At 37.1% G+C, this 25,904-nt stretch overlaps 1 protein-coding gene across 2 annotated transcripts in view; it reads left to right on the forward strand.

Annotated features, from left to right (window-relative positions):
- Nucleotides 1–4,166: 4,166 nt before the first annotated feature.
- bean1 (brain expressed, associated with NEDD4, 1) overlaps nucleotides 4,167–25,904 on the forward strand; it is a 42,379-nt gene continuing 20,641 nt past the window's right edge. Inside the window, exons 1-3 of one of the 2 annotated variants that reach the window (XM_043245572.1) lie at nucleotides 4,167–4,607; nucleotides 5,136–5,252; nucleotides 6,180–6,308. In XM_043245572.1, the coding sequence (XP_043101507.1) occupies nucleotides 4,580–4,607; nucleotides 5,136–5,252; nucleotides 6,180–6,308 (274 nt within the window). In that variant the 5' untranslated portion in view covers nucleotides 4,167–4,579. The remainder of the gene's footprint in view (nucleotides 4,608–5,135; nucleotides 5,253–6,179; nucleotides 6,309–25,904) is intronic. The other variant, XM_043245573.1, reaches the window with a different exon arrangement.

Raw genomic sequence — 25,904 nt, forward strand, 5'->3', positions numbered from 1 at the left:
AGCAGGAAAATGTTAAAGAACAACAGAAATCACGCTGTCTTGGCATTGTCCTTCGAGACAAACGGTGCTGCTCTTGAATGCTTCTTTTTGTCCACCATACAGTTTTCATCTCTTTGTTAAACTATGTTAGAGAAATTACTTATAATTCTTTTGTGTTATTCTAGTTGTCTGCTGTCTGTCTGTCATTCTGTCTGTCATTCTGTCTGTCTGCTAGCTTTCTGTCTGTCTACAATGCATCCAGAAAGTATTCCCAGTGCTTCACTTTTTAGGATTTACAGCCTTATTCCAAAATGGATTAAATTCATTATTTTCCTCAACATTCATAATACCCCATAAAGACTATGTTAAATAAGTTTGTTTTGATTGCACCAGGAAAAAACATTCATGGTAGGACTGTAAATCCCCATTCCTTTTTTAGCAGGTTCATAGAAAATAAAGAAGGCAAAATAAAGAGATGTTCAAATATACGAAGTCAATATACATATACACTGATCGCTTTATTATTTAAGAAAAAGAGTATTCATAATGAGAAATAAAGCTTTCACATCAATTGTAATTTGACAATGTGAACACAAGAGGACAGCGCAACTACTGTGCAGGGCCAATGAAGCTTTTGATGTGAACAGTCTGAACGCAAAAAAAAAAAAAAAAGAATAAATCAAAAATACCAAAGACTAACAGCGCTCTTTTTACATTTCTATATTTTTTTTTGTTTGTTTGTTTGTTTGGTGAAGATTTGTGATCTGCACCCTTAGGTCTAGATTTCAGGGAAACAGAAATTTGAAAATATATTTAAAAAAAAATGTATGCTACAGTTTTATGCTAAGTGCATATTCATGATTGTTAAAAAGTTTTAGGTGAGTAAAATGTTTTGTTTCATTGATTTATTTTATTTTAAAGAATTACATTTTATTAAATTTGTATCTAAATGCAGCAGATTGATGAAGCGTGACAGTAAAGACAACGTCAAAATATAATATAGTCCATTATAAATGAAGTAAATTTAATATAATGTTTATTACAAATATCATACTTTTAAAAGTTGTAATCACAAATATTATAATGTATTATAATTGTTTTATTAATGAGATGTTATAACACCATTATACTTTTATAATGCATTATGCATTCATTATAATGCCTAAAGAATACCCTTATAATGTATTATAAATACAGGCTTCATAGAAAGTGTTAACCAGACTTCTTTCAAACAGCAAAACAAAGAAGTATACTACATTTGATAAGCGCTAACAACATAGAGGTACACTCTCTCATTTAGAGTCCACTCCGATTCATCTGAGATCAGTACAATCTTTAAGCCTGTCTGTTCCCTGTCTCCTCCATTTCATACACGCAGATAGATGACTTCAGAATAGAAATGGATTCTATTTATTGCCTTAGGGAGCATTGAAGTTAGAAGGAAAAGTAAGGATTTGAACGGTCAGCAAACCCCTTTGCCATACATCTTCTCTCTCACACACACTTTCACTCAAAGTGTATTTTTTAATGAGCATACCTCTTCTTACAATGATGAAAAATGTAGATTGGCTCCACTAAAGATTCCAGCAGAAGAATGTTATATAACCTCATTCAGAAACACTTGTCCCTGTCACATTCCCTCCCTCTCCCTCTCTCAGCAAGCCACGATGTACCTTCCACTCTAATGCCCTCACAGAGAGTTCAATCAGATGTCTTCCTTGGCTTATGTCATGTAGTGTACATGTTACACACTCACACTCTTTTCACACAAACACACCCGGGGACACCTGCATGTGTGTCGGTCTGTTTCTTGTGTACATGTGGATCACAATCTTTGGTCTTTTAGTCACGGCAACGGCGATACTGGGAATTTGAAGCAGAAATATACACTTGTGACTGGTTCTCGAATAATTATAAAGAACCTTTCGAGCAGTGGAAAGGTTCCATGGATGCTAAAGGAAAGATTGATAAAGAGCTTTTCTTTTTTTTTTTAAGTTAGTCACTGAGATCTCATAACCTTCTCCAAGCCCTTTGTAGCAAATTGAGTCATACTTCATGCATTATACAACCCTCAGCAACCAAAAAAAGCGGAAAAAGAAAGCAAAAACAAAATGTAAATGAGCACATAAGGCAAAAAATGTGGAATACTTCTTCTCAGAAGAGCAATAATATGTAAGAACTGTGACAAGTCCCAGATAGTCTAATGCAGTACATGCAGCAGGTTATTATTATTATTATTATTATTCATTTATTTATTTTATAATAAATTAAAAGACAAAATAGACATTTCTACTGTTAAAGGTTAATTTTGTTGTAGTTGTAGTTTTTTAATAAATAAAAAGAAGACTGATAGAACAGAAACAGTATAGAGAGTGCTTGTGTTAGAGGGTCAGAATCTGGAACATATTCACTATTAAAAAACAGGTTTCCCTCAATAACACTGCATTGACAGACATGTTTTCTGTTGCATCAGTCGGTGTGTGTTTTTGCTAATTTAACATATTACATCGCCCTTTGTAAGATCTTGGAGTTTCTGACGAATGCTGTACTGTAATGTAATGAGCTTTAAAGGATTACTCAGAAAGCAATCTTCTCCTGAGTCTTCTGAGTTTCTAGATGCACTAGTGATTCATTATGTATTCATTATGTAAGAAATATTTGAATACAAGTACGTATACCAACTAAATTGGGAACCATTCTCACTCTTAAAGTAGATTTTTTCTGTGGGTCAACAGCCAGCCCTGGAAAATAAAGTAGCCACTCTCAAAATCACAATTGGTAACATGATAACTATGAAAACATGATTTATAATTACTATTATTTTTTGCACTGTGGACACACACACACACACACAGTAATACAGAAATCTATAAAATGCTTATAAATTTAAAGTATGATAATAATAAGAGATGTCTTTTCAGTAAATTATGCAAAGCGAGTGATGTACGGTGCAGCGCGGCTCATGCCAAGAGCGCGGGGCTGTTGAGATTTGAAACAAGCAATGGCAATTCATCTAATGGCTTATGCACATTCTGTTCCCATTTATATCTGCTGAGCTGTTGCATTCTCAAATCCCAAAGGTGTGATCTTGTACTAGTGCGAGAAAGTGATTCACACTTGCACTTAGAAAATGCTGACCCGCTGTACTATACCTCCTCTGAGATTTAACAGCTGCAAAAAGACAAGTAAAGCGAAGGGGCTTTCCTGAGTTGCACGTAAGCCACAGTAAAGTTACACTGACAGCTATACAGCCACTGTTGTATCAGACCCCAGTATGTTGTTTTATTTTCTCTTTCCTTGGGGTGTTAAAATCCCGAGAAATGTTTAAATGTCAATACACATGGCACGCTCGTAAACACATTGTTCTGTTTATTGTTTATCTCTCTACATCCGTCAGCGAATACCACATTCAGCCATGATCATTCAGTATCTGACACCCATTGCTATTCATACAGTCTTGTTTCTTGAAGACAAGAAGCATTTGGTTAATCTACAACTGATTTTTCAGATGTGATATGTAATTATTTATAGCTTTTTACTTAATGGCATTAGTGTAAAAAATATATATATTTCTGTCGTTTGTGCTTTTTTAAACGATGTAACTGAAATAAGCAGCTCAAGTCTTGAACAGTGTTTATTCACAAGTCGTATTGAGTCCTGCATGAGCAAAAAAAAATAAAATTTGTTTCTGCAACTTATTAATTCATGTTAACTTATTTTAATTGTGGCCGTGATTTAATCAAAACGAGGGAACAGATGTCATGCAGGCCTCTGTGCTGATGAAATTGTTTTGCCATTGGAGCAGGGGATTTCTAATTCCCAGCATATTTTGCATGTGACTTGGTGGGATGAGTAAATGTAGGCTAATGTTGAGGCACTGCATGTGTTTTCACATTTTATACTTTCCAACGATGCACTTGAACAAAATAAAAAAAGGATGCTGTTTAATGTTCTGTTGCAATTCAGAAAGACATTTTACAGAGAGGTTTTGAGAGATGCAGTGATCTTGATTGTCCTTAGGCTGATGGCAGCCGCTCCATGTGTATTACTATACAAAGCATTAACTATGTTTTATTTCTATTTATGCTGAAATATAGCATTAACTCACCCAGCAGGCTACTATTCGTCTGTCGTGAGTGCGGTGTTCTCTCTCTCTCTCTCTCTCTCTCTCTCTCTCTCTCTGTATAATGGCACAGCATCACCTGCCCTCATTTCTTTATTCAGAAAGCCTTGTGAAGTGCCGGGAGACTCCGCCATGAGGTGGCGAGGATACAGATGCATCAGTTGTTTACTGTGATTTTGTTTTGACGGTCACGGTAATGAAAGCGCCGTGATCGAGTAAGAAATCGCTTTGGATTCGGAGTGAAGCGGCGTTTGCGCAGCTCCGTCAGATGGTTTGATGTAGCCCGGTCTGTGATCGGTGGCACATGCGTGTGTAGACAACACGACCGCGCTCTCGCGTTTAGGCATGCCGAGGAGCTGATTTTGCAGGATTGTGGTTGAACATGTCTGAGGAGGTTGGCGGGGTAACATTCATCTGCGGCTCTGAGTCCATATGGGCTTTTTAGAGCAATCCGAGAAACACTGACGTTCAAGTTGCATGGGGCTATTTTCTTCTCTGCGAGCGGGTAAGTAGGTTACTTCACCTGTTCCTTACCTTAAAGTCATATCGTCTCCACACACAATGTTCTCGTTTTACTCAGACGAGTGAAATAGACACTAAACTCTTTCACCGGGTAACCTTTATGAATGTAGGGACACTTATATTAAAACACTGAATCAAACTGACTAGAATTCCCAACTCAAAGTATTTTAATGGTGGCTAACAAATGAGCGCTTTTAGTCATCTTCGTTTTTCCCCACCATAATACGCACGGACTGGTTTTAATAGATAATGTAACATATAAAACAAACAAATAAATATGTGAATTGTCGTAACTTAATGTAGTTGGAACATAAAGGTCGCTGTGTAGCACTCGTTTTGTTTTATTATCTAGTAATCTTGCTGTATTGTAGCTTGTTGCTGTATAGTGATCGCAGCTCCACACACACCTGAGGTAGCAAGATCCAATGAGATGTAACAGTCAGCATCAACCCTGCAAGCAGCTATGTAGAATTAAAATAAAACTGTACCTTATAATAATGACATGAAACAGTTTTCCCCTGTTGCTCTCTCTGTCCCTTTTTCTTATTTCTAGCTCTCCTCCTGCACTGTCATCTTGTTTTCAGTACTTCAGATATCATCAAGACTGGCAAGAATTACTCCAAAACATGTGAGTACTTTTTGTTTGAGTGTTGTGTGCATGTTTCCTCAAACACACTTGTGAATGATTATGTAGAAAGTTTCTTCAGGTTATCTGGGGGTCGAAGCGCTTTATGTGTGCCTTCACATTATCAGCTGCTGTTCTGTATCAACCCTCATGTTGTGTTCATGAAAATGCTAGTAAATGTTAGAATTAGCCAGAACAATAAAACAATAGCGCGTTTAAAGCTTTAGTTCCATTTTCATGTTACAGAAGTGTTGTTTTCGAAAAGTATTTAATATGGTTGAATTGAAAAAGTTAATAAACCGGCAGTTAATAAACCTTGCTGATGAGCCCTCGAAAGTTATGCTACATTACATGCAACAAATAACCCAGAGTATTGATTTTGAAGTATCAAGTTATAGATGATAACAGTGCTGTTCTTTGCACTTGTTAGATAACCCTTTACAGCAGTTTAAACTCTTTTCCATTCAATTCAGTTTTCTCATGATCGAACTGGACTTCGATATACTTGTTTTTAAATAATACAGTTTGCTTTAAATAATTGTTCATATATAGATTGATTATAAATACACTACTTTAGCGACAAGACAAAGTTTTGTAGTTGTAGTGGAAAAAACAAAGAATAGCAATTGTTGTCCCCCATTTTTAAAGTTTATGGCTGCCCAACTCGGAAACTTTGGTATGAAAATGATCTCAGAGTAAATATGATTTTGAGACTGGTTAACTTGTGTTACCGTTCTGGATAAAAGAGGAAAAAATGACTCGATATGGTTTGGCTTGGAACAATGAACTTGTCGTAAATAATATGAGGAATCTGTGGTCATGTGATTGAAATAAGGTGGGTGGTCACTGGGGTCATCTGGGGGCCCACGCTCACTTTCTTACTCACTCTTTCTCTAATTTGATCTCTCTCTCTCTCTCTCATTCCTACAGATGAGAACATCATCCTTCTTTGCAAAAAGGAGAAGGTCAGAATTGGAACCTGCTTGGTGGATCGTTTAAGATGTTACTATAGGAAAGACTGTGGCAGGGAGTACATGTTGATGAAACTGATTTGTTCAGGTAAGCAAAAAGTGAGGTATTCACTATTCTGTAAATGCACAATGTTTTCAGAGAGTGGAGATGTTTAATGTCTCTCCCGGTCCACGTTTTGTATCTCATCCATTGCTCATTGTTGCGAGCACATCATGGAGTTACAGATCGCAATTTTACGCAGATTTATAGAACAGAGGTTTCACACACTCGTAATGTTGATACCAGTTTTTATCCTGAGGAATAAACAAACAAACCAAACTGTAGGCAGCTAGTTGGGGGTCGAGACAGAAACCATGGCAACGAGGCTCCAAGTTGTGATTCAACTGGGCTATCTTGACACCGAGTTGATTAAGCAGTGTTGTTTTAAAGGGAGCCCTTTTTCTCCTCACTTTGCCTGGCAGCCTAAATGAGCCCAGAGTTACAGCACAACAAACTATGAGGCATGTAAACTAGATGTCTGAAATGTCATCTAAGAATGAGAATTTAAATGTTTTAATACTTATATCTGACTGAGACTGAGGCTTATATCATGCTGAATTACATAAAAGCAGGTTATAAGCCATCAGGGATAGTTCTCTACCCTACTCTGTGCAAACAAATCCAATAAAAAATTGTTTTGCTAGTCTGTTCGATATGAGCAAGATGGTTTCTGAATGTTAATACGTGCCCAGGGGAGTGCAGTTACTTGCAAATTTTTAATCAGAATCTCATCTTTTGTTATTGCTGTAATTATTATACAAGACCAGTACCGTGAAACCTAAGGCAATGCTTGTGATTGTGATACTCTTCTTTCACTGACATATAATCTTGTTCGCCAAGAGGACACCATCCTCTTTTAAACACCTTTGTAAGACGGGCAGCCCCCTCAGCCATAGCGCATTTAGGGCATTGCTAATTCGGACTGACCTTTGGCTAAATTGTTTACAGACAGAGGAAATTGTATCCACTTAAACTTATGATGTCACAAGGCTTTCAACAAGTAGCAAAAGAACATTTTGTTTAACCTCACAGAAATAAACAACCTTGAATAAACCTATAAAGGCAAACCTACTGTACATTCGATCATGTATTTTGCCTATTTTTAAGCAATCATGTATAAAATCTATTAGTTGTGAAAAAACTACATGCTGTACAGAAAATATCACCAGTATCTTCTTTTCAATCCACCTGTTTTTATGTACGTTTTTAAATATAATGGCATGAAAAAGCCAAGATGCTCATTAATTCTAAAAATGAATTAAATTGAAAACAATGAATAAATTGCATGCGCATCGAAAAAGCCATGTGACATTGTGCTATGAGATGGGTGCTATGAACTTGAACGCTCTCGTTCGTACAGCAACGACTATTGTTTTGCCCATTCTGAAATGGATGTGCAAAGTCTGTCGACTAAGTATTTCTGTATAATAACTGTCTTATCTGCCTTCAAAAGCATTGAAAGCATTTATTTTGTTTCGTCAGCTAGTTACGTAGGCTAATTTGCTTATATCATATATGAAGATAATTATGCATTATGATTGATATTTAGTGCCGCAGTTTACCTAGGAAGTGACGTTTTTGTTCTCTTAGACTCGTTGGTTGGTTTATGCTTTATTCTCATAAGTTTTATGCGATATTCCAGTTTTCCACACAAGTTTAATTTGAAACTTTGGATGGAAACATAACTCAGAGAGTGATGGCTACAAAATGATGCTGTTTCTATAGATATAATCAACAACTTTAAATGAATAGTTCGTATTTTTGCATTGTTTTAAAGAGTTAATTCACCCCAAAAGAAAAAAAAAATGGTCATTGTCGTTACAAACATAAATAACGTCTTTAGTCAACCACTAATTCAGCACCATAACTTCACCGTAGCATGGTTTTAAAGAACATCTGAACGCACACAGCGTATGCTCTTCCATGTCAGCATTGACGGAAGGATACATCTTATATGGATATTTACATTTTAATTTGTACAAACAGCATATAATTCCTCTGGTGCTGACACAGAAGAGCTATTTGCGTCCAGTAGATGATCTTCAAAATGGCTCTACAGTGATGTTACGGTAACAAATCGTTGAATACATTTTTTATTTTTGTATTCTTTCTGTACAGAAAGTATTCTCGTAGCTTCATAACGTTACGGTTACCAGTGATGTCGGATGGTATATTCTGACGATGCCTTTTATACTTATCTGGACTTTGACAGTTCAAATTTTTTGGCAGCCAATATGTCACAAGCCTTTCGGTTTTCATCCAAAATATCTTAAACTGTTTTCCGAAGGCAGTCATAGCTTTTACGGGTTCGGTACAACATGGGGGTAAATGAGGGGTAGAGTAACCCTTTCATTTATTCACATTGTTTTGGACAGTCTTATACCTTTGTAATTTTGTTGAATCTTCAAATGTTTTTTTGCTTCAAATATAAGAAATTGTAATGGGATTCTTCTCTTGGCTGGTTGTCCCTGTGGAAAATGTGGGCAGGCACTAATGCACTCTTTGAAAATTGTCTTTCTTTGGAAATCGTTGCATCTTGTTTGTTCTTCCGTTGTGTTTGTTTGGAAATAAGCACTGAAATAAGTAGGTAATGACGCTCTATGGCAAACCATGTACTGCAGTGGATAGGATTATATCAAAATACAAGCTATATTTGTTGCAGTGTATGAATGCGTGCATTCATTGAACTACGTGAATTCATTAACAGGGATATTTTTCATCATACTGTCAGACTCTTTCAGAGTGAACTTACATGAGGTAGTCGTTTGTTGTACCTTACAGTTAGATCGCTTAAAATATCGAAATCTACTAAATGTATGTGTCCTGTAGCATTCCCCAGATATTAAAGTGTGATGTACAATGCCAAAAGCCTGCAGGTAGCAGGACTCTGTCTTTAAAAATGCACTCACATAAAGGAGTGCTTTCTAGTCACTCCCCTCAATTCACTCTGATACACGATACATTGCTCATCTATCCAACACTTTAAATGTCACGGTAGCCCTGTGGTCCCTGCAGCCAGCTTTTCCCTTGGCTCCCAGCCCACACAGCAGAAAAAAATAACAAGAAATAAATACTGATAAAAGGCTACATCATTTTGGCTGTCATGGACCAAAGGACAAAGAAGCACTATAAAAGATCATAAAAGTATCCCATGCAACCTGTGCATTATATTCCAGTTCTTCTTCGTCAAACAGAAGATATATGTATGAAGAACAGACCTCATGTGGAGTGTATTCCTGAACTCAATTCTCATTCACCTACATGTTTAAAAGTTTGCTGTTGGTATGCTCACCAAGATTTAGTTTATTCAATCAAGGACAAAGTAAAACAGTAATATTGTAAAATATAATTACAATTAATTTTAAATAACTGTTTTCTATTTTAATATATTTTCATCACAGGTCATTCTAATATGCTTATTTGGTGTTAAGAAAATCGTACTGTATAGGTTTGTAAAAAGTATTTTATTTCGCCTGTTCTCTTGTTAAGTGATTGTTTGCCCATATTTTCTAAACACTATGTATACTGTGTATTACCTGGCTGATTTTTCATATTACTTTGAGCAATTAAAGTGTTAGTATTGATCAGCAGCTTGCCTGCTGCGCTGCCATTTCCTCTCTTCCTGACGTGACCTTCCATCAGGCACTGTCTCAGCTGGTTAGGTCTTTGTGTTGCAGTCAGGTTGGTGACGCTGGCTCTAGCCCACTGGGGATGCCCCTGCTGTGCGTGTGGAAAAGCACACCCATCATACCTCTCCCTGCATCATTGGCACAGACAACATCCACCATTGTTGCTACTACAGCCCACTCATAAACACTCGCCCTCCTACAGTCGTCCCAGAGGGAGGCTAAAAGAAGCACCAGAGAAGACAAGGAGAAAGCAAGATTCAAAGTGGTAGAAAGTGTTGCCTTTGTTGTTGCATCAGTCCCTAGATTCACACATGGTTGCTTCTCTTCCTGTCATATATCGTATGGTGGCTAAATGCTCCTTCTTTAAACTTGCTGTCCTCTGGTATTGACTTTCACGGCTACTTTCAAGTTCGTGCAAATCCCAGATGTAGAAAGGCTTTGTTTTGTTTGTTTCGAGTGCATTAGCATTTTAATTCCAGAGCGAGAGAGAAGGCCTCTCCTGCTGCTGCTCTCATAAATGCTTCCAATTAGATGAGCAACGGGCGGCTCAGAGTTTTGGGTTATCAGAATGAGCTTTATTACAGCCCTCCCCGAGGAAGAGTACCCACGCTGACATACATCCTTGCTTTTGTACAGCTGTCAATGTCAGTGGTCCACATTAATCATTAGTCCATCACAGCTCTCCCCTCTACTGATATTAATGCGCAAAGTTAACTCACTTGTAATGTTTAGGTGCATTTAACTTTATATTTTCTATGAATTCTGTACCTGTTAAAAACATAATCTTGCTCTGCGTGAAATATTATCTTTTCTCTGCGGCGACTGTTATTCCTACAAAATCTGAAACATTAGACAAATAGCACTTGGCATGGAAAATGAGCCTGGCACTGTTCTAAATACTCAAGCGGTCTGCTCATATTTTAGTGCACATCAATTTTATCAAGCCATATCCTCCAGCTCCAGCCATCAGGCAAAATCGAGCCATTTTCTGCATGAATTTGGAAAAATTGATGCAAGATTGCATCCTTATGCGGGCATGACTAACAATTTCGCTCTTGGAAAGAAGCAACCTTGCAAGAGCCCTGAATCTATATGCATATGAGCTTTATACGAGAGAGAGGGGAAATAAGTGGGAGTTAGCATGATGGTAATGTTTATGGCTTTTTTACCATCGCTGTTGGATCTTCAGATTATTATTACTGAAATATCCTTCTATTGCTTCGGGACTAAATCACTTTTTATTTTAAAAGCAGTTCACAAAGTTGGCATAGATCTGCACCAAGTTTGCAAATGCACCAGTATGAGAAATTTTAACCAATAATAATGTTCAACCAATAATAATGTAACTCCAGATTAAAGTGGAGTTAAGCATTAAACATTATTAGATACGATAGAAAAGAAGTCCCGTACAAGACATAAAGACAAAAATATACTTATTTTGGACATGAATTAATGAATTCCTTTGATTTAGGCCATGAATTAAGAGTTTGTTTAGCAAATCATGGCCACTCAAAAACATGAAGACAATTAATTAGTACCTAGTGGCCAAGATTTGCTAAATTAAGATGCTTAATTCTTATTTTGATACCATAATAATTTTTTAGTCCTACATGTCGCACTCTCCATAGAAATATTTGAAGGAAAAAAAAGCCATAATATTATACAGCCTTCAAAATTGGATTCTATACTGACATAGATGGTGTTAAAATCTACTAATATTGTCTGATACTGGTGGCCATAAATATACTGTGCTAATATATACTTTTTATAATTGTTCATGTATCTTTAAACATTTAAACAAAGATTGTCACATAGATTTAGTTTACCAGACCATAGAAACAGGCTCAAAAATAAAACAAAATGCCCCATTTTTAGTTGTGCTCTTTGAGTAGCATCTCAGCAACAGCTGCAGTTCCAGCATCCAGCATTACTCAACAGCAGCACAATGAATCCAGCCTGCAGCGCTTTCCATCTGTGCCTGGCAGTCCGTATTATAATCCTAAAGTGAGAATCTTTGTCTGTGTTTTTTTAGGTGATCTCTATTCAGGTTTGAAAAGGGAGCTAGTTGTTGATTGAGTGAGACATGCAGACGTGGTTCATGGGTGCCACTTAAACTAGATTAAGCCACAGGGCCAGTGCCTCATCCCATGGGCTCAAAGTGGGATCAGAGCTGCCAAATCCTGGAAAATGGGTCCTGCTATTGCATCCCCTGACCCACTAAAACCATCGAGGTCTAGATAATACAGATCTCCACTGTTAATCCCCCCTTAGCTTAACTTGCTTGGGATATGTGGTATCCAAAGCACCCAGGTTTATCGCCACTGTGCCCTTTAATCTGGGTTAAATGAAATGGCAATGGTGTCTTTAAATGGTTGCCCTTCCATGACAGGAAACTGTTTTAGAGATGAGAATCCAGGGAATTTAAAGTGCCGTTTGGATCTCATAAAGGCAGAAGAATAGCCATGCAACATTTTCTATACCTGATGTAATATTACATAAAAAAAAGATTTTTTTTTGTAAAATATATTTTTGTAAATATTTTATTCTTGAGAATAAATAAATAATTAAAAAAATAAATAATTGATTCTTATACTTGAGAAGTAAATAGACATTTTGCCATTTAGTTTGACATTCAGCCACATTTTTCAGCCTAGTAAAAAGTAATATATTTAAAATACAAAATGCATATATATTTTAATGCTGATTATAGTTCAAATCTATTCTATCTAAATTAATGTATTTACTGACATATCACTTGAAACTGAATTAAAATATTATAATGAAACAATATTTGGAGTGCTAATTTTGCAAGGCATATGATAGAGCAAAATTGTTTTAATCTCACTGTTGATTAGAATTGTATGATCTTTGAGCAATATCGGTCCTTAAATGGACGACTGGGTGTAGTAGAGTGTAGATATACAGGTACAATATTTTCACTTAAATATACTTATACATACGTATATAACTCTAGTAAACTAAAGGTGCAATTGAAGGGTATTTTTATTAAGGGCATGAAATTGTGCATTGGTATTTTACACCAGGGCATACATGCAGAACATTTATGTACCACATACATTGTAAATATATTGCATGTTGCATGCAGCAAAGAAGGATGCTATTGTAAACATAGCAAAAACTATAGGCACCCTACGGTGTAGTGCAGTACTGTTCTTCAGGTCTTCTGATATTTTGAAAGGTTGGGGTTTTACAAACATCTCATAGATTCATTATAAGGTTCAATAGCAGTAAACATGAAAGTAGATAGTTGCACTTTTACTTAAAGTGTTCTTGGATTAGATAGTGGAGCGGGAAGATTTTGACAATGACTTGCTGTACTCTTTCTCTATTTACCAAATCCGTCTGACAGCTCCCTTGACAGCGTAGCAGACTGAGGCAGCTGTCTTTGCCTCATATACACTGGCTATGCAAAAAACACTAAATTATATTCATACTGCAGTGCAATAGCTGGAGTAAACTACAGCAATATATATTAGATAAAGTATAATAAGTTTGGATAGGATAATAAGTTTTTCATTTATCAAATTATTAATTTCTATCTATCTATCTATCTATCTATCTATCTATCTATCTATCTATCTATCTATCTATCTATCTATCTATCTATCTAATCTATCCATCCATCTATATATTAGGGGTGAAATGATACATATCATAGCATATCATATAATGAACAGTTCACAGGCATTTTATATAAAAAAAAAGGTTTTATACATATTAGCTTATTTATATAAGCATATTTTAAGAATATCAACAAATATCTCAACAAAAATGAATGTAAAAAAGTTCAATTTTAGCTTCAAAGCCAATCAATTTGGGACACTGTTTATGGTAGGACATGGTTACGTTTTTATTATCACACCCTTCATATTACCTACATTTAAAATGTCTCCAGAGGATATATCATAGCCTCATTCTGTCCTGCTTTTCAGAGTTCCCTGTTGACCAAGGGAGCTCATAGTAGTAACAGTTGTAAAAATCTACAGCTTTTCCCCCAATCACTAGTTTTGTCACAGAAAGGGAGTTTGGGATTGGCTGGCAGTTTTCTTATTTGATTATTATTATGTTTTTTTTTTCTTCTTTCTGTTGAAAATCTCTTGTGAAACAGATGTCAAGATAACCGAACAAGATGCAAAATAACACTAGAACTGCCGCGGGTCGCCAGCAGAGTACATTTTACCCACACACATTACAGTTGTTTTTAAATGGCTAAAGAAGATATTATTTGACTGTATTATGCCATCGTCTTCACAAAAAAGTGCCTAGAGTCATAAAATGATTATGCATAGTCATCAACTATTTTTGTCCTGTTGTTTTATGTTCAAGGCTTTTTTAATGTTTTAAAATGCCTTAATTTACTAACTTTGTCTTTATTTATTAAACTGATAACCATTGGTTCATTGGGTGTTGCCTAGCAATGAACAGTGTTAAATGCCCTGTTTTTTGATCTGGTTTTATCTAAACAATTTTTAACAACAGGATAAATTATACAGTTTTAGTAAAAATCAATGGCTGGGAGACTGAAATGTTTTATTAAAAATTTGTTATGTACATTTTACAGCAACGGATAAAATTTACCGTGTGGTGGCTCTAGTGTTTTGGCGGGCAAAAATACACAAATCTTTCACACATTTTTTCACACAAATTTACGTTTGTTGTTTTTTTTTGGTCTTGCAGTGGAATTCTTTTAAATATCTTCTTTTGTGTTCATGCAAAAGAAAGAAAGACATACATGTTTTGAATGTCTTGAGGGTAAATAAATGTTGACGTATTAGTTTTTGGGTGAACTATCCCTTTAAGCTCCAGAGCAGATCTGCATACATATGTTTATTTCAGCTCTCATCAGCATCAGATGGAAAAAAAAAACTTGGGGAGCAGACAGTATATAATAGCTATTCCCTATAATTTACCTCCTCACTGCACAGTTGAGCTTTGTTGTCTGGCTAAATAATGAGATTGTGATTTGTGAATATGGAGCGTCACAGGCAGAATTGTAATCTGCGTCTCCCCTATGGGCTTTATTAATAGGTGAGCCAGAATGAGAGAAGGCTTAAGCCTCTGTACGATTCGGTATGACCTAGATATTCTGAATTTCTCTGACCCACATCCAATTCACTACAGGCTCCACTGTGCACTGTACAGCAGTCTCTTTCTCTTCCATTATACGAGAAATTAATGGCTTTGAATCTCCTTTAGAAAAACTCACTGTGGCATGTTGCACGCTCTCTCCCCCTTTGGACTAGATAGGCAAACCAAAAGCGATGCTTTAATAGGATGGAGGAATTGCTTGGCTTGATTTTGTTTATATAATTGATAATATATTATATATTAAACATGAGGATGGATGGAATGACTGTCGGAATAGGTACGTGATGCAACACAGAGAAGGGATATAATTGATTTGAGTTCATACTGTATTGAAAAAAAAAACCCTTTGCTGCTAGTGAAGTGGGATACTTATATTTACAGTATTTTTTTCATAAAAATACAACCTAAAATTTAAAACCTGAAGGCTAATCAAAACATATTATTTTAAAATGTATTATATATGTGTTACATTTTATCTATTACTATCTATCTATCTATCTATCTATCTATCTATCTATCTATATATATATATATATATATATATATATATATATATATATATATATAGACTGTTCTTATGTTTATTGTTCAACCTGTTGTTTGAGAATATTATTTGGTATAATTTTTTTAAAAACATTTTTTAATTTTTTTTCATTTTACAACATTTCGAACTCATTATTTAAAATCATTAGCCCCGGGTCATTATGCATCCCTGTTAACAGAAATCCTGGGTTGTTTTATTTCACATTTATCCTTATTATGCATATTTGCGCTCTCTGTGTCATCGATAAGATGAACACAGCACTCGATTTGCTTACATAAAGGCTTTATCACTGCACATCTCTGTATTATATATTGTCAACTGTATTATTTTCCAAAAGCTCTTTTTGGAGTGTGAAGGTAAGAATAAAACAGTCTCTTCTGCAGTCACTTTCTGTCACCGTTTCACATTTTCCCCCTCAAATGCTAAAACTGGTTATACGCCGCGCTGCGTTTCCACAACTTATGAGCTACATGAATGGTTGTCTAAGGCCATGAATTTTAAAACCGCATTGTACGAGTTTGAAACTGCAAAAGCGTGTGAAATGTACTTGGCTTGCCCGGGGTTAAAATCAGGGTTTAGAACAACAATAACCCAAAGTTAGCGGAGTCTCACAGTGCAGTGTAAAAAGACCTATTGTTACGGTTTTACTTCATTTCCTGAAATCTGCTTTTAAAGTTTGACAGATTTAGGACCAGAACTCCTAGAGACGTGAACAGTTCGACACAAATATTGCAGCTATAACCCATTTATTTTTTATTCCACTGTGTTCATGCATCGTGTCAGCGTGATTCATATTTTGCGGTACTGCATTATTCGCTTATCCTCCGCTGTATAGTTTCTTGCTTTCCCGTCAACAGCTGTTGTCCAGTTGGCACTAGGTACAGATTGACCTTGAGCTGATGAAGCCCACAGTTCTGTTTGGTTGATTTGGGGTGGTTAGACTGAGCCCAGCATGCTGACAGACAGACTGCCCGGTAACAAACCTCATCAAACAGGGCCCGACAGTGACACGGTGTTCCCAGGGACTGCCTTCAGCACAGGCTGCGGACGGGAGCAAACATCATTGCCACAATCAGATCCATTATCCCCCATCCGTCACAGAGCAAACAGCCAGCATCCGTTACAGGCCCGCAGGATCACCGCTGACTCTTCTGCTTAGCCGCGCACATACACACACACACACTCACATTAAAGGCCTGCAGGGGAAATATTATGAATGCATTACGCCAGCTGTGCTAGAACAGCTCATCCAAACCGGTGTGTGGGTGTGCACACAGTTTAGAGGAAATATAGCAGCGTTGTGAACATGGATCAAAGATTGCGAAATTTTTATGCTGGTTATTTTAGATTTTGCTAGGTGTTGTATAAATAATACACTTGTTGGGATGTTCAAATATTATCAATGCAAGTTTGTAAATGATATGATTCATACAAGTGTGAACACTGATAGCTATAATAGGTTGTTATTTGTGCTGTCAGTCGATTAAAAAATGTGAATTAATGAATCACATTTTTCTGCAATTATTATGATTTATTAAATATTAATATAATGTTTATCTACCCTAGAAAAAGTGGTAACCTGCAGTCGTTTCCTTGATAATTCAGGTATAATTCAGCCAAAATGTTCTGACCCTTGTGTTGTTCCCAACCTGTATGCCGTTATTTTTACGCAAGAACATTTTGGAAGAATTTTTATGCAGATTTGTTTCCAAACACGTCCACATCATGTCAGTCAAGCTTAAATAGATAAAATGAATATTCCTTAATCATTTACTTACTTTCATGTCGCTTTAAATCTTTTTAAAAAAAGAAGAAGAGCATTACATTTTCATTATAGGGCCAGCAAAATCTTTACATGAGGATCAGACAGTGTTGACAGAATTACTTTTTAAGATAAAATAGGTAAACAGCATTAAAATAATTGTTTGCATTGTGCATATGACCCAGCACTGTATTACAAGTCTTATACTGTACATCATGATCACTTTAAGAAGGGAGCATTTTTCTCTCAACTGCATCTCGCAAATCACTCTAGGCAGCAGGTTTGCCATTAATTCCAAATCCCACTGGTTTACGTGTCTTATCTAAGCGTATGGTGCCAGTTTGAAGGAAAATAGCATTTGAGAACACCAAGAGAAGTTATTCCTTTTCTTGTTAAAAGGAAAACACCACCATTTTTCCTTTTTTCACTTTGTTCTTCCCTCAACTAAGATGAGCTAATACATATCTGTCCTGTCTGGTGCCACTATGTTAGTTTAGCTTAACCATTCATTCCTTACATACCATACAGATTCAGAAGCTACCAAACACTTGCATGTTTTCCCCATTTAAAGACTCCTCCTGAAAACTCCCCTTCTCCCTACCGTCAATACTGCTAAGGTCAGTTTTCAGGAGTGATGATATTACTTCCGCATTACGTTATAGTTATTATTTTTTATCCACTTAGAAAATCACCACGTTTTATTTTGTGTCACCATACTTACTCGTGTAACTACTCATGCGACCGTCTTTAAATAGGGAAAACATGGAAGTGTTTGGTGGCTTCTAAATTCATGGCTGCTTGGTATAAGCTAAACGCTGACATAGTGGCGCAGTGCGCTTGAGCAATTAAGTGCACGCACTGAGACATGTATCAACTCATCTGAGAACATGCTGAAATATGGAAAAACAGTGGTGTTTTCTTTTAATGACAACACAATTCTGATTCATCAGACAATAGGATGAAAATAGGAACAAATAATGAGCAAATCTTCATTTTGCGGTGAGCTGTTCTTTACTTCTCAAGTCTCTGCTATGCCTGGACTTGCCCTTGGCATGAGGGAACGGGAGGTTTTGTGTTGGTGGCTTTCCTTGCTTCCCTTCGCTCAGTGGCTCATTTGACATGACTGCTTAATGCTTTCCACAGTGCTGATCTTGGATCAGAGCTGACGTTTGCTCAATATTCGGAAGCTGCACTGCCGCTGCTAAATCAACACTGTGACGTCCTGAGTTAAGCAGAGTGACAGTTCAGCACTGCTGCTTCTGCAGACGTCCCAAAGGCGGGATCTAAAGGGGGGTTAGAGGTTACGCTCCTTATGAGGGAAAATAATACAACGATGTTAGTGAGATTTATTCAGATATATAGAGAACATTAGTATACACTAGAGACTCATCCGTTTCATTAATCTGTTTCTAATTTTAGCCTCATTATTTCATTATGACATAATTGGGTGCATTTTTGCAATTGTATTAGTTTTTTATTACTGTTTGATTTGATTTCTCTGTTGCTTATTTCAGTGCACTCTTTAAACACCATGCTTATTATCATTCCATACATTAATTACAGCAGTAATACCCCACAGTTAGAGCAAATTATCTTTATTATTTTAATCTTTGATTATTTGAATGCAAGTGCTTGTCTCATTTTAAATAGGTTGCTGAAAAGAAGAAAGCACTGAGGCTTCAAAGCATGAAAGTCCTCTTGATTTAAAAGGAAACAAAACGCCAAAAGCCTGGATCAATAGCTGTTCATTGGAGCAGTCCTCTCCAGCTTTATGAGAATGGATTGTGTGCTCTTGACAACACATCTGTCCATCCTGTGACCTTGTCACTAAGGGTTCTTTTCTGTGTCTTATCTCATCAGGCCTTTGCCTGCTGCGCAGAAGTGGGATGTTTTGAACTCCTCTCTTGCCATTTCTTTTCCTAAAAGCTATAAACTAATTCTATACTGCATTTCCACTAAATGTTACAGTAAATGTGACATTAATAAACAGTATTACTACCCAAGCTAGCAGGATGCAGAAGTGAGCTATAATTATCTAATACAGTTTTTTTTTTTCCACATTACTTTATCGTTTTGAATCAGTGGAGATCATGGTCTGTGTTATCTGGGTCAACTGGAGAGATTGAAGGATGTGCCAAGGCTTGCACTGTCTGTCACGTCCTTCCCAGCTGGATCTCCCAGGACTCAGAAGTGGATATGAGGAAAAAGTTATGTCAACTTTTAACGACTCTGACAGATGGCATTTCTCATGAGGCTCAGAAGAAGCTTGCATGAGGCAGGTTTGTCTTGTAGGTGTGAAGCACATTCACAAGTGTACTTATGAGGTACTTGTCCACATGTACATGGCATTTCACAGGTGTTAGCTGCCTCTGGATTGGGTAGCACTTTATTTTACAGCCCTTTTCCTCATACTCCCCAAATACATATCACGTGCTTGTTGTAGTAACTAGGTACTAACCCTGAACCTACCCCTAAACCTAACTGTACACCATGTAGCAAATAAGCTCAAAATGAATAATTTAAGATTTTCTAGAGAATTTGAACAGAATCACTGTTTCACGGTGTCGGTCAGCGATTCACTGAACGAGCCGTATAACATCAACACTGCATTGGGTATTAAAATCCAAAATATAGTGAACACACTAGCCACAAGATCTGCAGTAAGCACATAAGACAAGATACTTCTCTTTTCAATAGAAATAAGGCTTTGTTAGGTAAATATAAGACATATAATCTAACAAATGAAGACACACTCACACATTTGTACAAGTTTACAGCAACCTGAACAACGATCAATAACTGAATTAACTCTCGCATCGAGTTGATGTTAAATTCACCAGTTCAGCTTTAATCTGGAGGCTTGTATTTGTGTTGCCTTTGTGTTATGGGATTCCATTTGTTGCAGAAAGGGGTTTCCCGAAGTGATGAAACTAATCCCAATTTTTTAGCTTTTGTCTGATTTTCTCCAAATTTGATTCAGATCGTCAAAAAGATCCTTTCATTCAGTGTATAACAGCTCTAAGTGAATGAAAGCGCCACGCCTAAAAAATATTGTCTCTCAAAAAAAGAGTTGAAACAAGTCATTTTTAAAATGAGTTCCAAAGTATTTCATGTTGACATCAACAAGAAACTTTAGCATATTGCCCACCCACTTGACCTGTCACCACAGATCAGCGTCATGCAAAGGAGGAGTTTGGAAAAATTAATAATGTAAATCGAAATAAGGTAAAAAGAAATGCATTTTTTAACACAATGTGCCATTGTCACCACCACTTGACCACGCCACATCAATTTGGTAACAGCACCAACTACTGCACCATAAACTACTGTGATAAGCCATTAAATCATACTATTAGTGATTGTTTTGATTTTTCACTAAAATCATCTTAATTGGCTTCAGGTTATGATTGCTGCTTGCAGCTATATTTCAAAATGTAATTTATTCCTGTGATTTTATAGCTGAATTTTCAGCAGCAGTCCTCAGTGTCACATTTGTACTACATAATATAGTAATACATTGGAAAACTCTATCGTTTATTGGGATTATTTGATGGATAGAAAGTTAGGATATAGAGCTTTCTACCTTCCTATTTTTCTGTCTCTGTGATATTTTTAGTTTCTAAAATCCCTGTCACCTCACATCATTGCAGAGACTAGCGACATAGCAAGTCGTATTATGACAGATACATATACTCTTAGAAGGTCAAATCATCACAATGATATTTACAGATGTTATGACCAAGGCATCCTGACAGATTTTCCTGCTGTGTTTACATCCCGTCCGTGTTTTGCTCCAAATCAGTAGCATTACATATTCACGACTGCAGTGTCTTCTATACTTGGTTTTGCACTCAACCATGTCATGTAGTGAGCCATACAGGTATTCTTCCTCCAAGTGTAATCCCGGTATAACTAAGCAATAACGCAATGCATTAATCAGATATGTACGTAATAGATTACAGAATATTTGCATTAATAGTATAATAAGTATAATAACATTTTGAAAGGTATAAGCTGTTATTTACGTTATGAAACAAGTAGAATTTAAAGAAAGAAATCAGGTTGTGATAGTAGAGAGACTAGATCACACATGGGACATAAGGGATAAAACAAACAAAAATCCATAGTTATGACATTTCACCCTCCTGGAAGGTGTGACCTTGCACTGTATAAGAAAGGGGACAGAGGGATGGCAAAGGAGTTGGCAGAAACAGAATACAAACAGGTAGGAGGAGGTTCAGGTGGTGGCCGGCTGACCGGGAGGAGGATGACATAAAGAGTCCAGGGTGGTGATAGAGGAAGGGGCCAGGGAGGAAACAGTAGAAGCCAGGGAGGTTTTGAAGAAGGGAGGAAACAGGAGGTGTTTAGATCAGGAGGAGGAGCCAGGTGGGACCCAGGCAACAGCCATGATGGCTGCCCATGGTGGAAACGTCAGAGGGAGGAGCAATGGTGGTTGAATGGTGACCAAGGAGCCGACTGATGGCAACGGAGCAGGTGGAGGAGGAGCCCAATGCAGAGACGGAGAGCCAATGAGCCAAGATGACATAGAGGATCCGGAGAGCCAATTCGGGGCAGATGTGGCGACAGATGCAGAGACGGAGAGCTGGAAGTCTGTGGTGGAGCTGGGATGGCGGGCATTAGTGAGTCTCCTCTGGGCTTAACTCTAAAGGGCGCTTTCAAGGATCAGGCACTGGAGGGTACTCTCAAGGAGCGGGTACTGGAGGCTGCTTTCGAGGAGCAGGCAATGGAGTATCGGGAGCCTCTTCTAGGCGGGACAGTACCAGCAGAGACGAAGGAGAGAGGAAAGGGCCTGGATCGAAAAAAACAAAAATAAACACACCATTTTACTTTTCGTATTGGTTCGGTCTTTTGTCATGGTGTGGTGCAGGAAGAAAGCACCAAGATGAAGAATTACAATTAACAGTCTTTAACAATCTGTACAGAGAGTTTCCAACAAGGAGGGTAGTCAACACATTCTAACACATCGACATAGTATAGACAAAGTTAACATTGTCGAAGTATAGATGAGACCGGACAACAAGCACTAAACAGAATACAAATTTTAAAGAGTAACTAATGAGGATGATGATGAACACCTCACACCTGTACATAATGATACAATTAACGAGAGAATAAAGGTCACACACGCCACATGAGCAATGAAAACAAAGTCCATAGATTCATAGGTTCATGATCAGTGTCAGCAGAATCTTGTATTTTTATCATTTTCTTTTTCCATAATTCTAAAGCATTGTTTATGCTTACGTTTCAATGGATAAAAGCTTGATCAGACTCAGACTGATACAGAGTGTATGTGCTATATTTTTTATATTCTAATATTTAGCTTTGAGTCCTTTGACTCAAAAGTTAAGAATGTCATGGATGACATTGCACCTGTGAAAGTCAGTAAGAAGACTGGCAGACAAAAGTCATGTTGGAGAAAATTAACAGCAGTGCAGATCATAAAAAGGCAATGCAGAAAGGCTGAGCGGACGTGGCGGAAGACAAAACTTGAAATCCACTATAGCATCTATAAAGACAGCCTGCATGCTTTTAATGTGGAATTAGCCACAGCAAGACAGAAGTTTTTCTCAAACCTTATAAATAGTAACCTGAACAACACCCGCACTCTTTTTGCTACGGTTGAGAGACTGACAAACCCCCCAAGTCAGATTCCCAGTGAAATGCTTTCTGACAGCAAATGCAATGAGTTTGCCTCATTCTTTTCTGAGAAGATCGAAAATATCAGAAAGGCAATTAAAACATCAGATGATGTAGAGATATGTCAGATTCAACCAAAATCTCAAAAAGGAGTCACTATGTGTGTTTTTGACGCAATTGATAGCAAAACTTTGGAGGAAGTAGTACAGCACCTAAAATCCTCAACCTGCTGTCTTGACACACTTCCCACATCCTTTCTTAAAAGCGTGTTTGACTGTTTAAAAGCTGACATCTTAGAAGTGGTGAACACATCACTTCTTTCTGGGACTTTTCCAAACGCCCTGAAAACTGCGGTTGTTAAGCCCTCCTGAAAAAGAGAAATCTTGATAACAGTATATTGAGTAACTATAGACCGATATCAAATCTTCCGGTCATAGGCAAGATCATTGAAAAGGTAGTTCTGAATCAGCTGAACAGCTACTTGAACTCAAATGGTTATCTGGATAATTTTCAATCTGGTTTCAGACCGCACCACAGCACAGAGACAGCGTTAGTTAAGATAATAAATGATATTCGCCTAAACTCTGATTCTGGTAAAATATCAGTGCTGGTACTACTAGATCTTAGTGCTGCGTTTGACACTGTCGATCATAACATTCTTGTAGACAGACTGGAAAACTGGGTCGGGCTTTCTGTAATGGCTCTAAACTGGTTCAGGTCATATTTAGAGGGGAGGGGTTATTATGTGAGTATAGGAGAGCATAAGTCTAAGTGGACGTCCATGACATGCGGAGTCCCACAAGGCTCAATTCTTGCGCCGCTCTTGTTTAGCCTGTATATGCTCCCACTAAGTCAAATAATGAGAAAGAATCAAATTGCCTATCACAGCTATGCTGACGACACGCAGAGATTTACCTAGCCTTATCACCAAATGACTACAGCCCCATTGACTCACTCTGCCAATGCATTGATGAAATCAACAGTTGGATGTGCCAAAATTTTCTTCAGTTAAACAAGGAGAAAACTGAGGTCATTGCATTTGGAAATAAAGATGAAGTTCACAAGGTGAATGCATATCTTGACTCAAGGGGTCAAATAACCAAAAGGCAAGTCAAGAATCTTGGTGTGATTCTAGAGACCGACCTTAGTTTCAGCTGTCATGTCAAAGCAGTGACTAAATCAGCGTACTATCACCTAAAAAATATTGCAAGAATCAGATGCTTTGTGCCCAGGCAAGACCTGGAGAAACTAGTCCATGCCTTCATCACCAGCAGGGTGGACTATTGTAATGGTCTCCTCACTGGCATTCCCAAAAGACCATCAGACAGCTGCAGCTCATCCAGAACGCTGCTGCCAGGATCCTGACTCGAACCAGAAAATCAGAGCACATCACACCAGTCCTCAGGTCCTTACACTGGCTTCCAGTGACATTTAGAATTGATTTTAAAGCACTTTTACTCGTTTATAAATCACTCAATGGACTAGGACCTAAATACATTGCAGATATGATCACTATTTATACACCTAACAGACCACTCAGATCACTAGGATCAAGTCAGTTAGAAATACCAAAGGTTCACACCAAACAAGGAGAATCTGCTTTTAGTTATTATGCTGCTCGCATCTGGAACCAGCTTCCTGAAGAGATCAGATGTGCTGAAACATTAGTCACTTTTAAATCCAGACTCAAAACTCATCTGTATAGTTGTGCATTTACAGAATGAGCACTGTGCTGCGTCCAAACTGTGCTACTTTGCTTCTTTTATTTAAACTGTTTTAATCTCTTTTTGCTTTAAATTCAATTTATCTTAAATCAGTGTTTTTATTTTATTTTAATTTCTTTTATTGTTATTTAAATCTTGTAATTATTTTATTTATTTAATTATTTCCTCTTTTGTAAAGCACTTTGAATTACCATTGTGTATGAAATGTGCTATATAAATAAACTTGCCTTGCCTTGCCTTGCCTTAGCTGTGGTTGTGAGAATCATTAGAGAATCATCAGAAAGTCAAATTTAGATTAATCACATTTGATTCAGAACCATTTGCGCTCTTCTTGGAAGTCATGTAATATTCAGTGAAACAAATCAGGACTTGTGTTTATTAGAATCAGCTCCCTAGAAGCTTCTCTGTGTGTTTGTGTGCTGCTGGATGTGTGGGTAGGAGTGACCTTCTCTTCACACACTTTTCATCTTTGTTGCTGAGAGATCTAAATGAAATGCTTGTGTTTCTGTAAATGCTGCTGCAAGTGCTGTTTATTTATGTGTACAGTAATCACACTGAGAGGAATCTGAGAAATTCCTGAACTAATATAAATTCATCAAGAGCAAGGTTTTGAGGCTTCAGTAATCAGCCAGAACTTATTTCAAATCTCATATACATTTTTAAGTGTGTATATTTTACTCTTGCTTCTTAGCAACCTCATTTTACCCTGACATGATGCTGTCTGCAGTGCTTCTCAATCTGATGCCCAAAGCAGGGTTTGTGTTCTGATGCAAGACTTTTGAAAGGACCATAATGTTACATAAATACAGTCATATCACAGACATTCTTCTGCGAACAGATCACCATCTCTGCGTTATTCTGTTCCTGCTATCTTTGGTCTCTGAAGCTCACAGATGAGCCTAAGACTGTAATGCCAACTAGAGAAAATATTCTAGACGATATACCTGATTCAGACAGAGAGGTGCTAAGGTGTTGAAATGTTGTCTGATGATCTGAAATATGATCGCTTGCCATCAACATGAGGAGATATATGTCTAAATAACAAAAAAATGGTGGAATGATGGCAGATGGAAAACGTTTTCTCATATTCTACAGCTTTGGTAAAAAAATAAGATACATTTTTGTTAATATTTGTACCGTGTGTAACCAAGTACTGAAGGCTTGCTGTATTGTGAGTACAGTATAGTGAATAAATAGTAATAGGCTGTTTTATAT

Source organism: Puntigrus tetrazona, chromosome 7, assembly GCF_018831695.1.
Source record: "Puntigrus tetrazona isolate hp1 chromosome 7, ASM1883169v1, whole genome shotgun sequence".
Lineage (NCBI taxonomy): Eukaryota > Metazoa > Chordata > Actinopteri > Cypriniformes > Cyprinidae > Puntigrus > Puntigrus tetrazona.